Source organism: Pipistrellus hanaki, assembly GCF_964339955.1.
Source record: "Pipistrellus hanaki genome assembly, chromosome: 5".
NCBI classification, from domain to species: Eukaryota; Metazoa; Chordata; class Mammalia; order Chiroptera; family Vespertilionidae; genus Pipistrellus; species Pipistrellus hanaki.
Window position 1 is genome coordinate 67,402,133 of NC_140507.1, and position 18,391 is coordinate 67,420,523.

Sequence of the window (18,391 nt, forward strand, 5' to 3'; positions counted from 1 at the left end):
CGACACTGACACCCAGCAGCCGGGAAGAGGCGGCGACATCTGCGTGGGGGTGGAAGCGGATGCAGCATTTATAGTCAGAAAACAATATGCATTTGTCAGGGTTTCGCTCTTTCTTTTCTAAATTCAGAACATTTGGGGAGAGAAGAGGGAGGAATACTGATTTCCCCTCCAGGAAGGGATGATGGATGGCAGGAGCTGGCAGGAAACACGGACACTTCCTCCCCCACCCGCCCCATCCATCCCCTGCCATCTCCCATCTCCTCCCTGGCTGCTGGCTGCCTTCTCTCTCCCTCCTCCCTTCCTAGCCTCGCCCTGCTCTGGCTCCATCTCTCTCTCCCCCTTTCCTCCCTCCCCAACCAACACAAAGATGCTGCCTGTGTATGAGATTCCACCACACACCTCCCAAGGAGTTATTCCCTGTGGGTAATGAACTCTGTGATGAGAGGGTGCAGACTTCAGTGCAGGTCATTTGGGAGGCCTGGGAGCAGGATGAGTTTTCCCCAGAGGGTGCAATGGCTACATGGCAGCGGAGGCTGGACACGGGCATTACTGAGCTCACTGATGCCTGTTCACCAGGGACACGTGGCTGGGAGGAAAGAAATGTGAGTGTTGGAGTGTGTGGGTGGGACAATTCAGCTGGCAGAAGGCAGTGTAGAGAGAGAAGGCAGAGAAGAGGTAAATGGTGAGGGAAGGAGAGATGCGAAGGGAATTCAACCTGAAGGAAGTCTGTCAGGGGCCCTGGAAGGAAGCCTGACTCTGACATCCAGTGCTGACATCACCAACATGAACTTGAAGAGCCACTGACAACCTAGTGCTCAAAACAGTGCCCAGGGTTCCTCAGCCTCAGCACTGCTGATCCTGGGGGCTGGATAAGTCTTCGTTGTGGGGGTTGTCAGTGCATCATGGAATATGTAACAGCAGCCCTGGCCCTCTATTCCCCGGATAGATGCCAGTAGTACCTAAGTCCCCAGGTGTGACAACTAAAAAGGTCTACGGACATTGTCAAGTGTCTCCTGAGGGGAGGGGCAGGGGACAAAGTCCCCACTGGGTTGAGAATCACAGAAAAATAATTTCTGTTTGAAAGTGACCCCCGTGAGACAGTGGGCCTTTAACATTTTATCACTAGGCTTTCAAATCCCGATTCTATGAAGAATCATCTGAGATTTCTTCTGTCCTCAATTCTGCATCTAAGCAGCAAAATGGAGAGAGGTTGGCACCAGCTGGGTGCCCATTGGACATATATATGGTTAGATCCACCCGTAATTGGTTGGGATGCTCAAGTTGTGTGGTTTTATTTTGTTTTGTTTTCTTTATACTAATGTTTTAGAACTAGTAGAGAAAATCCATCATAAAACCCATGAATATTGGATGTAATTCAGGTATACTAAAGCATAGAAGAAGAAGAGCTCTCAGTAATCCTAGTCAGAACTAGCCTTGAGCTGCTCCTTAGGATTCAGATTGCAAAGGGCCAGGACATTCATATGCAAAAGCCTCTGCACAAAGCTTGGATGGGGCTGTAAATTGGGTGGGGTGGGGTCTCAGAGAATCACCAGGGTGAAGCAAACAGCAATGGCTGACTGTCAGCCCTACCCTGAAGAGGTTCCCCAGTCTCTGTGTCCTGAGCACCATGCAAGAACAATGATCATTGCAAGCACCTCTGAGAGAAAGCCGCCCTTGTGTTCTGGCCTAATGCCAGACAGTCCAATTTCTCCACATATGAGTCTGGGTCTCCAGAGTCTCACCTGAAACTGGAGTTCAGAGCAGTCGGTGCGTGTGTGCCCTCCCGATTGAAAAAGATAACAGCGTACTCAATTGCCAGCCCCTTTCCAAGTGTGTGCCTCCGTATCTCCGCACCTCACTTCCATACCTCCGCTCCTCCTCCAAGTCTCGTGTGCTTTTTTCTTTCCTTTTAGTTGTACAATTTCCACTCAGACAGCCTTCCTGTGGTTCTGTATAATATTCGTTTTGTCTTTTAGTTGTAGGCATCCAGATTGAAGTTTGTTTTTTTTTTTTTTTTTTTTTTTCCCCCCCAGAAAGTGTTTATCAGGGTATACCTGGTCTACCTAGTATTACTTATGGTAAATAAACCTGGAATCTATGAATTTATAGTCATGATGTTCTGGAAAATATCTTATAAATTAGGGGTGGGGAATGTTCAGCCCTCGGGCCATAAGAGACCTGCAAAATCATTTGATCTGATCCTGCTGAAGCATTAAGAGTGAGTTAGTTAAATGTTTGACCAAATATAGCAGGCTAATTTTTAAGTTAATAATTTTGTATGGCCCAAGAATGATATTATAAATATGCAAATGGCCTTTGGCAGAAAAAAGGTTCCCCACCCCTAGTATAAATTATGTACCTAATCAAATAGAAAATGGATATATATATATATATATATATATATATATATATATATATGTGTGTGTGTGTGTGTGTGTGTGTGTGTGTGTGTTTTATTGATTTTTTACAGAGAGAGAGAGGGATAGAGAGTTAGAAACATCAATGAGAGAGAATCATCGATCAGCTGCCTCTTGCACACCCCCTACTGGGGATGTGCCTGCAACCAAGGTACATGCCCTTGACCGGAATCAAACCCGGGAGGTTTCAATCCGCAGGTCGATGCTCTATCCACTGAGCCAAACCGGTCTCGGCGAAAATGGAGATATTTTAAATTAAACAGTTATTTTTCATATAAGTTATGTGCCCCAACCATCACTTAGAGACCTCACATACTAAATCCAGGTCAGGCAGCCCCAGACTTTGCCATGCTTTGCCTGTGTCCTTCATTTATGCGTGTCCTTGAAATTGTTAGTAAAACTTGATACTTGGTAAAAGATTTGATTTATGAATCTGATTTGACAATCATGCCCTTGTCCTAGTTTCAATTAACTTTTTTATGTGAGTGTAAAATGTATTTTCTCCCAGTCGGTTCTCCCACTTGAGCTCCAAGCCAGATAGTATTCAAATACTTATTGAACACCTCGACTGGATGTTCCACAGGGTGTTTAAACTCAACCTATCTAAATCTGAACTCTACATCTTTTCTCTTCCCCTCCCTTTCTCCTTCCCCACTTCCCTCTGAATGTCAATCAGTGGTACTGGAACTTCTATTCCCCAGATGTTCAAACAATAGAGTCAGTGAGGGCCTGGAGCCAATGATGCCACTGCTCAGGGTTAAAGTGCTGTATCTTCTAAAATCTTGCCAGACTGTTTTTTTATTCACCTATTGCCAAACCTTAATGATCTCTTGGAGCTTTTTTTATCTCATCAGCCACAGAAGTTAAATATTGTAAGCAAATCTAACTTTAAAGTATGCAGATTGGAAGAATTCATATTGTTAAAATGTCCATTCTACTCAAAGTGGTCTATACATTCAGTGCAATCTCTCCAAAATTCCAAAGACATTTTCATAGAAGTAGGAAAAACTGGATGGGAGAGAGAGAGAAAGAGAATGAGAGAGAGAGAGAGAGAGAGAGAGAGAGAGAGAGAGAGAGAGAGATCAATTGGTTGTTTCCCATATGTGCCCTGACTAGGGATCAAACCCCCAACCTTTTGGTATGGGATGATGCTCCAAACAATCTAGCAACCTAAACCCAGCCAGGGCAACTTAAACAATCTTGAACAAGAACAAAGCTGAAGGCACTACAATTCCTGACTTCAAGCTGTATTACAAAGCTACAGTAATTGAAACAGTACGATATTGGCATAAAAACAGAAACAGGGACCAATGGAACAGAATAGAGAGTTCTGAAATATACCCACATAGGTGGTCAACTAATTTTTGACAAAATTGCCAAAAATATACAATGCAGAAAGGTAGTGTCTTTAATGAGTGGTGTTCTGAATACTGGATATTCACATGAAGAAGAAGAAGAAGAAGAAGAAGAAGAAGAAGAAGAAGAAGAAGAAGAAGAAGAAGAAGGAAGGAGGAGGAGGAGGAGGAGGAGGAGGAGGAGGAGGAGGAGGAGGAGGAGGAGGAGGAGGAGGAGGAGGGGGAGGAGGAGGAGGAGGAGGAGGAGAAAGGAAGAGGAGGAGGAGGAGGAGGAGGAGGAGGAGGAAGAAATTGGACCATTGTCTTACAACATACAAAGAATCAATTCAAAATGGATTAAAAACTTAAACATTAGATCTGATCAGTAAAGTCCACATGGGGAAAAGGAAAAATAAACAAGGGGAACTACATCAAACCAAAAAGCTCTGCACAGCAAAAGAAACAATTAACAAAATGAAAAGGCAACACACAAAATATTTGCAAATCATATATCTGATAAGGAGTTAATATGCAAAATATATAAGGGACACATAGAACTCAATGGCAAAAACACAACAACAAAATACCAAATTTAAAAATGGGCAAAGGAACTGAATAAACATTTTCCCAAAAAAGACATACATGTGGCCAACAGGTACATGAAAAGATATTCAACTAATCATCTAATCATCAGGGAAATGCAAACCACCTGACAATGAGATATCACTTGACACCTGTTAGGATGGTTATTATCAGAAAGTCAAGACAGCAAGTGCTGGTTGGAATGTGGAGGAGAGGGAACCCTTGTCCATTGTTGGTGGAAAGTAAATTAGTGCAGCCATTATGGAAAATTGTGTGAGGGTTCCTTAAAAAAAACAGCAATCTAATTCTGAGTATACATATCCAAAAGAAATAAATCACTATCCCAAAGAGATATCTGCACTCCATGCTATTGAAGCATTATTCACAATAGCCAAGATATGAAAATCAGCCTAAGTATCTATGGACAAATGGATGAAAAAAGAAACATGGTACATATACACAATGGAATATTATTCAGCCTTTAAAAAGAAGAAAAGCTTGCCATTTGCAATAACATGGATGAACCTAGAGGATATTACACTAAGTAAAAAAGCCAGACACAGATAAATATCACATGATCTCACATATATGTGAAATCTAAAAAAAATAAAGTCAAACTCATAGTAGTAGGAAGTAGAATGGTAGTTACCAGAGGCTGGAAAGTAGGGGGGAGAGAGATATATTAATAAAAAAAGTACACACTTTCAGTTATGAGATAAACAAGTTCTAGAGCCCTGACTTGTTTGGCTCAGTGAATAGAGGGTCAGCCTGTGGACTCAAGGGTCCCAGGTTTGATTCCAGTCAAGGGCATGTACCTTGCTTGTGGGCACATCCTTAGTGGAGAGTGTTCAGGAGGCAGCTGATTGATGTTTCTCTCTCATCGATGTTTCTAACTCTCTCTCCCTCTCCCTTCCTGTCTGTAAAAAAATCAATAAAATATTTTAAAAATACTTTTGGATTATAACCCAGAGTAAGTATTAGTATACACAAGTCCATATTGCTATATATATATTCAATATCTATATCTATATCTATATCTATATCTATATCTATATCTATATATCAAACCCTAATATACAAATAGACCTAACGGCGGAGCAACTGAACAACTGATCACTATGATTTGCACTGATCACCAGGAGACACCTACAGACAGCACAGAGCTATCAGGATCTGTGCCAGGCATCAGCAGCAGGTGTGAGTGCCAGGTGGGACCACAGTGCATGGGAGCAAAGAATTTTCAGTAACCACCAGAGGCTTGCTCCAATGACAGCAACCTGGACCCTCCTAGAGTGGCGCCCATGCTCACTTGCTCCACCATCCTGCTGCCAATACCTGCCATGTTCTGCACTCTTCCACTTGCTGCTGATGCCCACCATGTTCCATGTGTGTCCCCTGGTGGTCAGTGCATATCATAGCGACCAGTTGTTCAGTTGCTCCTGAGGCCTTCTCTACCTTCCCCTGCTCCTAAGGGGTGATCAGGGCAGCAGGTACCACTTATACCCGCTGCTGTCGCCAATCAGCTATTGGCAGACAGGACCAGGGGTCACAGTGGGAGGAGCCAGGTGAGATGAGCTGAGACCTGCCCCTGTGCCCACCACAGCCTTGGGGCCCACAGTTCTTTTCAAGGTGCACGAATTTGTACCCTGGGCCACTAGTAAAATAATAAATGGGAGAAAGAGATTAATATCTCATGAATAATAATTCCAAGTAAATATACTCTCCCCTAAAGGAGATGGAACATAACTCATCACACCTTAGGGTGAGCCTGACACTGTGAATTCCTTCCAAAGAGTACAGCATGGAAAAGAGGTATAAAAGTAACTTTAGAATGGAAAGATCCAACTAACACCGCCTCAGCCAGGTGATCAAGGTCAACATCAACAGTTGTAAATCACGTGGATGACACATACCCTTAATAAAATGTGATCAAAATGGCACTTAATCTTCCTTACCCAACCCATAGATTCAGTCTAGCCATAGGAAAAGATCAAATTCCAATAGAGTGGCATCGACAGTAGACTTGACTAGCACTTCTAAAAATGGTCAAGTTCATGACAAACAAGGAAAATCTGAGAATATTGTCACAGCCAAGATGCACAAAATTTCTATTACAGCTCATGCTTTATTCGGAAATACAAAATATTAACATCAGCAGTTATCCTCTAGGTCAGAGGTTCCCAGAGTTTCTCAGTTCATGGGCCATTAGTGTCCTAGTAATTTTTTTCTACACATTCTTAGGCCAAAACAAATGCTTAGAAACTGCATTTATTAAGTGGTTAAGTCCAAATGACTTAATAGTAGCTCTCTGCTCAGTGCCTGACAGATGATGCCATTTCCCTCTATGTCCAACAGATGTCTCTGTGCTCCCATTGTGTTCCCGTGAGTTTGTAGTAGTGTCCAGGGCACCTCAGTGCACAGTTTAGGAACTGCAGCTCTAGTTATTAAACTCTGATGGGTCACACATGATAATCATCTGGCATGACCAATCATAGGTAAACTGACTGGATAGTGTTCAATCTCACTGTTTCTATATCATGATAAAGCATTGTATGCAGTGCTCAGTTCAATGTTAAATAGCAACATTGCTTTCAGCTCATTATCATAGCAGCCCTCTTCACTCGCTGTACTGAAGATATTCCTTGCTGTTTTAGTCAGAGAGACAGAACCAATAGAAGGCATGTGTATATACATATAGAGAGTCATTGTAAGGAATTGGCTCGTGTGATTGTGGAGACTGACAAATCCAAATCTGCAGTGTGGGCTGCAGTCTCAAGACCCAGTAGAGCCGATGTTGCAGATGAAGTCCGAAGGCAGTCTGCTGGAGAACTTCTTCTTGTTCAAGGAGGCCAGTCTTTTTGTCTATTCAGCACTTCAACTGATTGGATGAGACTCACCCACATTATGGAAGGATATCTGCTTACTCAAAGTTTCATAATGTAAATTTTTAAAAATATATTTTTTATTGGTTTCAGAAAGGAAGGGAGAGGGAGAGAGATAAAACAAAAAACAAATAAAAAAACAACAACACATCAATGATGAGAGGGAATTATGGATCAGCTGCTTCCCACACTCCCCTGGGTTGCGGATAGAGCCGGAAACCCAGGCATGTGCCCAGACCAGAAGTTGAACTGTGACTTCCTTGTTTATAGGTTGATGCCCAATCACTGAAAATGCATTAATCCTTCCTCCAGAAGAGGAGGCAGTCCTCAACAGATGTTTTGTCTTCTTAATATCCTGTAACTTAAATAGTATTCCATATAAAGTCCCATAAACTATGACATAGTCCTAGCCCATTTGACTCAGTAGATAGAGCATCACCCCTCGGACTAAAGGGTCCCATGTTCTATTTTAGTCAAGGACATGTACCTCGGTTGTAGGCTCAATGCCCAGCCCTAACTGGAGCTTGTGTGGGAGGCAACCAATCAATGTATCTCCTTCACATTGATGTTTCTCTCTCTGTCTCTCCCCCACTTCCTTCCACTTTTTCTAAAAGTCAATGGAAAAGTATCACCAGGTGAGGATTAACAAACACACAAACACATACACACACACAACTATGATGTAAGTCAACATACCTTATGTTACATGATAAGAAGAAAAAGATATTTGCTTAATATATACACATACAAACATGCATAACAAAATAAGAGAAAAATACTCATGACAATTATAGTCCATTACTGTAACTGGTCACATGGTCATAGCTGGTATTTATAACTACCCTTTCTAATACCTATTCTGCATTTTCTTTGCCCTCAGCAAGCACCTCAGCTGGTCATGGTTCCTTATCTGGTGGGATGACCTAGAAATTTCACCAAGTGTAGAAGGACCCTGAAATTTTTCATATTTGTTTCCCTTCCCTTGGAATGTAAATGTCTTACCAATAAGTCTAGAGTAGTTGCTTACTTGGTCCAATCAGCACAGTATTGTCAATGCAATGGACCAGTGTGGTATCTTGTGAAGGGAAAGGGGTCTGTGATTAAGAGCCCTGAAAACTAAATTCTGACATAGGTCTGGAGGGTTGATATGGCCAAGAGATAGAACACTGATGGTGTGACGCTGGTCTTGCTGGCTAAAAGATGACTGCTTCTGGTGAATGATATGCACAGGGATGGAAAATCAGGCATTTTTCAGATCAATAGCTACACAGCAAATACTAGGAGATGTGGTAATTTTCTCAAGCCATGAAACCACATGAGTCACCTCCTGGTTAAATTTACAATAATCCTCTGTCCTCTCAGAGACCTAGCACTCTGCCCAGGCCAGATAGGAAGGATGGGTGGGGGTGTGGGGAAGTCACTACCTCTGCGTCCTGTAGGCCTTGATGGTGGCACTCATCTCTGCATTCTTTTCAGGTGCGTGTTGTTACTTTGGTTCACTCTTTTCCAGATAGGGGCAGTTCTGGTGGCTTCCACTGTGGCCTTTCCCACATAATATCCCTCACTCCCAGGCCAGGGACCAGTGTGGGGATGCTGCCAGCTGCTCAGTGCATCTATCATACTCACACACCCCAGAACTGGGGAGTGACCACGGGAAGGATCTGGGGACTCCCTGGGCCCAAGGTGAGATGGATTTGCTCACCTGACCTCCACAAGCCCCTTCTCTGACTGGTGGGCCACAGGGACACTGGGTCCCCTGGAATCTGTCAGGTCAGAGCCAGTTTGCAGTGGTCCCCCAAAGGCCTGGTTATTTCCTTTCCCCCAGTGCAGTTGGAGAAGGCTGGGAGAAAGATTAGCGTGTAAACATTGGGTGGTGCAAGGGAGTCCCTCATAGGGGGACCCAACCTCCCCTTCATTCAAGGGGCGTTGGGCTATAAACTGGCTCAAGTCTGAGAACTGATTAAGGAGCCACAACTCTCTATTTGTATGATTCAAATTAAACTTTATTCATTTGACCTAGAATTTTTCTGCTTATATAGAACACCATGATCAGTGAGCTAACATCACGGCTCTGTGCATATAGGACTATTGTAATTGCTGCTTTGACTCTTCATTCAGTAACCACACCCACCTTGCCTTTGTCGATTGAGTGCCCCCATCTTCCCCTGCCATTCCAGGGATCCAGTTACCCTCATTGAATTCAGGTTTCCCAATTCAGTGGCTGCAGGTACCCCTGTGAGGTCTGGCCTGCAGGGAAGAGCGACCACAGAGCTTTCCTAGAATGCTGGGCTCACTCACAAAATTATGTCTTTTCCCACGGTGGGCGAGTAGGTCTCAATGACAAATCCATGCCACCATTCCAATCCCCCTCTACATTACACCAAAGCAGGCCCAGTTTTATCAACTCACTCTTGGTGGGTCTCCTTTTAGTATATGCTTTGGCCACACAGACTGGTGGAGCCCTTCCTGACTCTGGGAACAGTAGATGCAGATGTAACATTAGATGCAGAATCCCTGCTTCGTGAACCCATATCAATCAATTTACCTGATGCAAATGTATGTTCCTCCCACCATTATCCCACCCTCAATATCCATGCCCAGATTTCTATCGGTTCGAATTAGAAAACTCAAGAGGTTCTTTTGGGGTGCGTGTCCATCCTCATGGGTCACGCTTTGTACTTCACCTGTAGGAGTCTGCCGGGACTTGAGTCTAGTTATAGAAGCAGAGAGGGCGGTGGAGTGGGGTTCCGAGGAGAATCAGCATTGTCTTGCTTGACAGCCGCCTCAGGGAAGGCCATGACCCTTTCCTCAGCAATGCAGGGTTAATACCCTGGGGTGAGCAAAGGGGTCCCTCTTACTGAGGGGTGGGGGTAGGGGTGGGGAAGTAGAGGAAGACTGGGCCACTGCCAAAGAAAACTAATCAGAATTCAGGGTCCCAGTTCCATCAGGGTCTTCTCATACACCCCCATTCAAGTGTTCAGGATCACATTCCTTCTCCATTAATGCCTTTAACAGTAGACACCCACAAGTCTCAGGATGAGGTTGTGAGTTTGATTTTTAGCCATCACAGCCCTGTGGCTACAGGAGATAGGAGTCCCCCTCCAGGCAGATGTAGAAGCTTTCAGGTCATTTGTGGGGCTTCTGAGTCACAAGAGTTAGACCACAGACTTACTAGAATTGTCAGGAATCAGATGCTATTTCCACTGAGGCTGCTTAGCTGGTAGGATACAAACTGGAGGACCTGGGGTCATTGTGGCCTTCACTTAGAAGCCATTTTTGAGAAATAGCCCCTTTCAACATCTGTTCTTTCCACCTCACTACCCACTTCTCCCCAATGTAGCCATGTGGCTACAATCATTCAAACACATTCTCCTTGGTTATGGAATAGCACTTGTTTTATCGCCAGTAGAAAATGGCCTAGAACAGTATGTAGGACAGAAGGCAGAGCAGGAGCCAGAGTCTGGGGCCACTGGGCTCTGGGAATTCTGAGGCCTTGGATCTCATCTGTGTCTCTGGGAGAGGAGCTCTCACCACCTCAGTTCTCACTTTCTCAGGGTCATAGGACCTTCCCTCCACCTCCGTCACCTTCTTGATCCAGGGGCCATAATTATCTAACGTGGTGTAAATTCCTGGAATGTTCTTCCGTCCACAGCTCCTTCCCCAGCTGATGATGCCCACCTGGTACCACTTCCTGTCGGATTCTGTGGTGCAGACCAGGGGCCCTCCACTGTCACCCTGTGGGCAGAGAACACAGTTCAGTAGCAAGTCTCATTCTCAACTGCCCATCTGTGCAGTAACTTTCACGGATGGAAGAGGATCCCTTGGCCTCCCCTTCTTGAGACTGTCAAAGGAAATCTGTCATTACTGCCCACTGCCCACCTCAATCCTGGGCCCCTGGGGGAGTGTGTTGCTGTCAGGCTGGCTCTGGGAACTGTAGGCTGTAGAGTGTGGGCAGTGGATGGGGTAGGACTGAATATTGAGGAGGAGGAGGGAGAGGAAGAGAAAGAGGAAATGGAAGAAGGGCCTGGTGAAAAATAACTCCAGCTGCAGATGGGAGCTAGAAGATGGAGTAAATATGCACAGGCCTAGAGAAGCGGGGAGATGGCCTCCTCTTCCATGATCATAAACAGGTGACTAGAATGATTGGACTCTGGCAGGGGGAGGAGCAGTAGAACTAACATTTCCTGGATATGTGAGAAGCATTGTGTTAGCCCCTTAACTTTCTTTTTCAATCCCACCACCTCATATCTCTGTGAGGTAGGTATTTTGATTCTTGTTTTCTACTAAAATCATAGAATGTCAAAAGAGGTTTTTCTTTGAGGAAAAACTAATTGTTAGGCAACGGGGATACAAGACCTTATGCTCTAGTGGGGGAGATAATATAAACAAGTAGGATTAACTGTGTTTGATGAGGCAGGAGAAGTATGAACAAATCTAGAGTCAGTGCAGAGGGGGAGGAACTGATTCTGTTGAGGGAAAGTTCTGTCAGAAGAAACTCCAAGGCACTTTGTTTGAAGGATGACTAGGAATTTGACAGAAAGAGTGTGTGGGACTGTGTAGAGAGGAGCCAGAGAGAAGGTAGAGGGACTGGTTAAGACCAGGTGAAATGATGAGGATCTGAAGGTCAGGATGAAGAGGAATGAATTAAAATCCACCTGATCTGATGACCTAGATGTTGGTGACTAGCTCCCAGGTCAGAGTGTGCTTAGAGAGATAAAGTGCAGGAGACAATAATTAATAAAGTGTTTTCAAGTGGAGGTTGGGTTGGCTGTGCATCACCAAATAGAGGGTTAAATAGAGCAGAATTACAGAGAGGTCGGAGTTCAAGGACACAGTTAGCTTTGGCCAAAATCAAAATTCCTTTATCCATACACAACGTTGCTCTACTACTTGTCTGTTTTTTGTGGGTGTGTGCTTTTTTGGTGCTAGTTCTGTTTCAAAGTCATGGGGCAAGAACCAAATCAACAGGATCTCTATTCAAATAGCTCCTCCTATAAATGATATTTTATAATTTCCTTCAATTTTATGAAGGCATCTATGTTATAAAATTTTTATTAATAGGTTGTCTTGATTATTTATTTCCTTACATATTAAGGAGAGAACTGTCCTTGGGCAAGTAACTTTTTAAAGCCTCAGTTTCCATGTCATTAAAATAGGGATAATACCAACTACTTCCCAAGGTTGTCAGCAGATGAAATTTTTAAAAATCTGTAAATCACTCACAAAGTACTGTTACTAGCCAGTATATGTGTGATGTTATATTTTGCTTGACTATGCCACTTAAAAATGGTTATCTTTTTTTTAATTTAACTTTTTTTTTTCTTCTCACATTATAGCCTTCACCAGGAGATTACAAAGAAGAAAAGTTCTGGGAAAAGTAAACCAAAAAAATCCAACTGTTCTTAATTTTAGCATTTACTGCTAATTTGTATTTTAAGCATAGCATAATTTTATTGCCATTATTTTGAACATATTTAAATGCTATCACCCTAAAGTGATCATTTCCCTTAATTGTGTGATTACATGCTTTTTTAAAGTTTGCTAAATTTAAAAGTGTGATTTTATTTTTAAGGGCAATTATTTTTAAATAGTTTCTTTGTTTTAAAGTGACGGTAATGTTGTATAATTTCAGAAAAATTTCCTTTACTGGATCACTGTCAGCTTACTGTTGACAATAGGAAGCTTTCTAAACAGAGGGCAGCCGAGACCTGTTTGGCTCAATGGATAGAGTGTTGGCTTGGGGACTGAAGGGTCCCGGGTTTGATTCCGGTCAGGGGCATGTGCCTTGGTTGCGGGCATATCCCCAGTAGGGGGTGTGCAAGGGGCAGCTGATCAATGACTCTCTCTCATCGATGTTTCTAACTCTCTATCTCTCTCCCTCTCTGTACAAAATCAATAAAAATATATTTAAAAAAAATAAAATAAACAGAGGGCAAAACTTTTCATTTCACAACTAAAAAAAAGGCTTAAAACAATAACAGCACATTTATTTACAGAACACTTAACTAATAGAGGATTAATTTTCGAAGCTCTCATTAAAGAGCACTTTTTGTTACAAGAGATTGCAACAAAAAGCCTAGACTCTGGATGTATATTCAGCTACTGCAGCAGAGGCTGCAGAAAATGTCACCGGAGATGACACTTGATGATTTCAGATGTGGCCACAGTTGGTTGGGCTATTGGAATAGGGGATAGGGTTGAATCAAAGAGATTGGAAAGAGAGTGGGAGTATGGGTGGGGCCTGCTTCTTATATTCTTCCGTGAGCATAGGAGTGACAGCGGGGATAGCTGTAATCTCCCATGCATGGCACGGCCTCCCTTACTGCGCTGCTCCCTTGCCCACACAGCTCGTCGTCACCTCTGGCTTCTAAAACACTGGAACTTCCCTGAACACACGATGCTGTTTCAAGCCTCTGATTTCCCTACTTTCTCTCTGGGATGCTCTCTTTCTATTCACACTGTCTGTTGACTGCTGTGCCCCCCAACCCCCACCTTCTATTACTATTTGGAGCTCTTTGTCTCCAGCTCCAGCTTGATCAGGTTGCTCCCTTAGGTCTATAGCAAGGCTGTAATCCCAGATCTTCCTTTACTGTGTCTGGGAAGCTTTGTCTTCTCTTTGTTTTTATTTATTTTTTTTTTGTTGTTGTTGCTAATTTTCACTGGATGATATTTTTTCCATTAATTTTTACAGAGTGAAAGGAAGGGAGGGAGGGGGAGAGAGAGACATGGATGTGAGAGAGACACACTGATTGGTTGCTTCCTGCATGTGCTTGACCAGGGCCAAGTGGGGATTGAACCTGCAAGGAATCAAATCCTCGACCCCTCGATTGAACCATTTGGTGCAAGGTCCGAGGCTCTAACCACTGAGCATGCTGGCAAGGCTGTTTTGAATGCCTGAAATGAATGCCTGAGAGTAGCATTTGCTAGGTTATGTGGCCAGAGCATGTTCCAATTTTAAAGAGTGGTTGGGCTATTTTAAAGTCCCACCAGCAATGTGTCCAGTTTCTCAGCATTCTTGTCAGCATTTGGCATTGTCATTATTATTATTATTATTATTATTATTATTTTATCCACTTGGAGAGGCATGCAGCTGAGGTCTCATTGTGAGTTGAATTTGCTTTGGCTTAATGGCCAATGACACTGAACATCTTTCCATGTTCCTATTTACCATCCGGTTATCCTCCTCAGTGCAATGTCTGTTCATGTCTTTTGCCCATTTTTTAATTGCACCATTTGTTTTTCTGCTGTCAAGTTTGAAAGTTCATTATCTATTCTAAGTATAATTCTTTTATGGGATATTATCTCCCAATCCGTATCTTGTCTTTTTGTCCTCTTGATAGGGTCTTTCACAGAGGAAAAATCTTTGATTTTTATGGGTCCAGTCTACCAATTTTTCCTCTTTCGAACTGTATTTTGGTATCACTCTAAGAACCTCACAATGAGTATTTCCCAATCCATGTCCCCATTCCCAGGGCCACGCCCTGATTCCCACACATTTCCCAGACTCGCTGTTTATTCCCAGTGGAGAGAGGACACCCTTGCCCGCAGCCCTGAGGGGAGGAGGACCTGGAGAGGCAGGGAGGGGACACCCCTAGTTACCTGGCAGGAATCGTAGCTCTTGTTCTCATACCCAGCACACAGCATGTTTTTGGTAAGCTTTGGAAACACCTTTGTACATTCCCTCCGATCCATGATGACCATTGGCACTTTCATCAGGTCACTGGACTCAGAGTTTTTGTCATCTGGCCCAAAGAGAAAGCACATCAGGAAAGGCGCTGGACAGCAGTCTGTGTGTGTAGGTAATGCAAGCGACCTGCTCTTGACCACCCTGAGCATCCCTGCTGCCTTCCACCTTCCTCCACAAACTCATTTCCCCCCTCCCTCTTGCTGCTTCCTTCCTTCAATCCCATACAGCTCAAACACTCCACCACCCCAGGTTTTCCCACAATTCCCCACCTACTCGAATCACTCCTCCCATTCAAAATCAGACCCCTGCTTCCAAGAAGACTTCCAGCTTGCCTCCAGCCAGCCCTACAGACTTGACCTCTCGGAATTGGCTATCGGTCATTTCTCAGCACAGTCCTGCCTCCTCTTCCTGCCTGCCATGGCCACTTTGGATGATGAGAAGATGGCCCTCCCCTGACACAGGGCTGCTGAACATGGACCGGCAAGCCCAGTGGAAAGTTTTACAGTCCTCCGGGCAGGGGAGGTTGGCTGCAGGTCTTCACAGGGGACTTGCCAGGGCCCTTTCCAGCCGGCTTCCTGCTAGCTCACCAACTCTGACCACATAGACATTTCAAAAGTCTTCTCCTTATTGACTCCTTTTAATCTGGAGGCCTCCTCCTTCACTTCTAACACTCGAGGGGTGCCTGGTTGGCAGAAGCAGTCACACACCAGTGGCCCTCTAGCTACTGAACTCCTGTAATACCTGCCATTTTCCAGGCCTCAGCCTGGGGCAAAGCGTCCCTGTGGACCCAGAGTCTCTCACGGGCCTGAAACAGGGCTGTGCTGTTCCCACCCCCTACCTATTGGCTCTTGCTTTCGTTGAGTTTTCTTTGGGGACAGTCCAGCAAGGCTTTCATAATCCCTTTCCCCCTGGGACAAGTTCCTCCTGTTTTGGCCGAGTAACAGTGTAACAACAGGTAACAAGTACCAACAGATTCTCAGACTGGCTGGGCAACCCTCCAGGGCCATCAAAGGTCTACGCTGGGACAGGCACCGTGAATGCCTGTACAAACCAGGTGGGAGACATCGGAGTGTGAATCAAGGGAGATGTGAGAGAATAAAGAGGAGATTGGCCCCTGGCAAACTGGAGAGTTTAAATTCACTTACACAAGCAAACAAGACTGCTGTGTGCTGGCTGAGCACGACCACACCCCGGGCTGTCTCAGACCTGGCATCTCAGCCTGGGCCATGGAGTGATGCTTCCTTGGCCCTCGGAGGCTGAAACTGGGCCTCTTCGAGCCTCTGCTGGGCAGGAATGTGCTCCAATGCAAGTTCTTTTCTTGCCCCTGCCCCTCAGCCCTCTCTCCTTTCACCCTCCTCCTGCCTCCTTTAGATTGAGTGGCCCATCTCCAGATGCCTGTGATTGGTGATTCCCCCAACAGCTCTCGGAAGCTACTGCGTGGTCACGTACCAGGTTTGGTCTGCCCCCATCCTGCCACCCAGCATTTGTTCCACTTGGTGGGGCCGGGCTGCCTGGGCATGCAGATAGGTTCCTTCAGGCCGCTGAACTTGATCTCTGTGTTCAACAGCAGCAAGGCGATGTCATTGTCCATGGTGGTCCTTTCGAAGTTCTTGTGAATCACTATGCTGGTGACCCCCTTCACTTCCAGGAAGGGGCTCTGCAAGTCGTTGGTTCCCAGCACAATGCTCAGGTCCATGGGACTGGGCAGCACAGAACCGGAGAGGGCAGGTAGAGGGGAAGGAAAGTCACAAGCACCCAGAATTTGCTGTGCCCCCAAAACCTACATCCCATATATTTCTAGGGGCCTTTAAAACTTGTTCTACCAGGGCTGTTGCTAAGAAGATGTGATAATTTTTAAAAGGTAAAAAAGGAGGGCGAAGCAGTCTTTGTGGGCAGACCACAGTGACACGGTGCCCAGCACAGTCCCAGAGGTGTGGAGGAGACAATCCCTCCTAATGGGGCCAAGGCAGAGCTTAGCTTTGGCTGCTCCAAAGAGCCCACCACCTGGCACAGACCAAACCAGCCCACAGAGAGGTAAGGTAGGATTACATCGATTTGCCTGCTAGCAACTAATAGACATCAGAATGGAGTTTAATCCAGACATGCCACTAATTAAACAGGAAGAGTCTTCAGTCATAATTCAGGAATTCCCTCCAAGCAGAATGGCCAGGAACTTTCCAATAGCCAGTGTCTAAGTATCCCATGTGGGCAGATGCAACAAGCTACATGGCCGTGCCACGGAGAAACTTTCCCAGATGTTCCATTCACCCTTCACAGTCAGTTGGATCTCAGTTTCCCTCTCTATAAAACACGGTTGTTCCTTCTACCTCAGAGGGTGGTTGTATGATGAAACAATAGAGGTAGTTGCTTACATGGTCACCGGGCCACGATTAGTAATCAGTAAATGCTGCGTTTGCTACCCATCTCCTGGAGCTTAAGGAAAACTCTACAGGGAGGAGGGAAGTGGGGGTCCCATGGCCTGGAAATCCAAGCTTTCAGAAAGAAGAAAATTTCTACCTGGAGGGATTTGTCTGTCCTAGGAGAGGTAAACGAACCAAGTCCTTTAGCTCTGCCAGGCCAGATGCTCCTGGAGTGTGTGATCACAGGGAAGCCCTAGTTACTGGCCCTGGGTGACCTCAAGGTGGGCACAGCAGAAGTTCACCGCCTCCTCAGTCCCAGGGCCATCCTGTCTGACTTGGGACTGACAGGCCCTGGGCCTCCCATTAGCAATCAGGTCTGCCTGAGTGTAGGGGATGCTCCGGGGGTGGACAGTGTCAGAAGCAACGGGGATGGGCTCTTGATACTTACTTTAGTTCATCATTAGATAAGCAGTGAGCCGCAGTGACAATCCACCAATTGTTGATGATCGTGCCGCCACAGAAATGTTGATTTCCTGCCTGAATACTCACCATCCATGGGAACTCACCCTCCTCAGCCTCCATCCCCTCTATGATTCTGGAATGCTGAAATTCTTCCTCATAAATGGGTCTTTTGCCGCATGCTGGTGACATGGAAGAGGAAGGAAGGTAAAAAATGAAACCACTCAATCAATATCTATAGGAGGCCTCTAGGTAGCTACCATTATGCTCATTCTAGACATGAGGAATCTAAGGCTGGCTCAGGGAAGCACCAGGTACATGCGTAAGCCAGTGGATGCTTTATGTTTGTAGCCAGTGCCTGGGACATGGGTCAGAAGCGTTGGCTCTGCCCCCTCCAGCCTTGTGATCCCAGGAGAGTTTTCACTGAGCTTGTCTCTGCTCACACCCAAGAGAAATTAGAGGCAAAGATTTTTCCAACACCAACTATAGAGTGGCAGGCAGAATAACACTTCCCTCCCCCAAAAATGTCCATGTCCTAATGGACCATGTCCTGGTGGATAGTGCCTTATAAGGTAAAAGGGAGTTTGGAGAAGGAATTAAAGTTGCTATCTGCTGATTTCAAAATGGGAAGATTGGACTGGCTGGCGTGACTCAGTGGTTGAGCATCGAC

At 45.0% G+C, this 18,391-nt stretch overlaps 1 protein-coding gene across 1 annotated transcript; it reads right to left on the reverse strand.

Annotated features, from left to right (window-relative positions):
* Positions 1 to 9,115: 9,115 nt before the first annotated feature.
* Positions 9,116 to 17,704, reverse strand: PRSS55 (serine protease 55). The gene is made up of 3 exons (XM_084886490.1): positions 16,352 to 17,704; positions 14,815 to 14,957; positions 9,116 to 10,950 (listed from the first exon to the last, which is right to left on the reverse strand). The coding sequence occupies exons 1-3, from the start codon at positions 16,596 to 16,598 to the stop codon at positions 10,633 to 10,635; spliced, it is 708 nt and encodes a 235-aa protein (XP_084742616.1). The 5' UTR covers positions 16,599 to 17,704; the 3' UTR covers positions 9,116 to 10,632.
* Between the last annotated feature and the right edge of the window lie 687 nt (positions 17,705 to 18,391).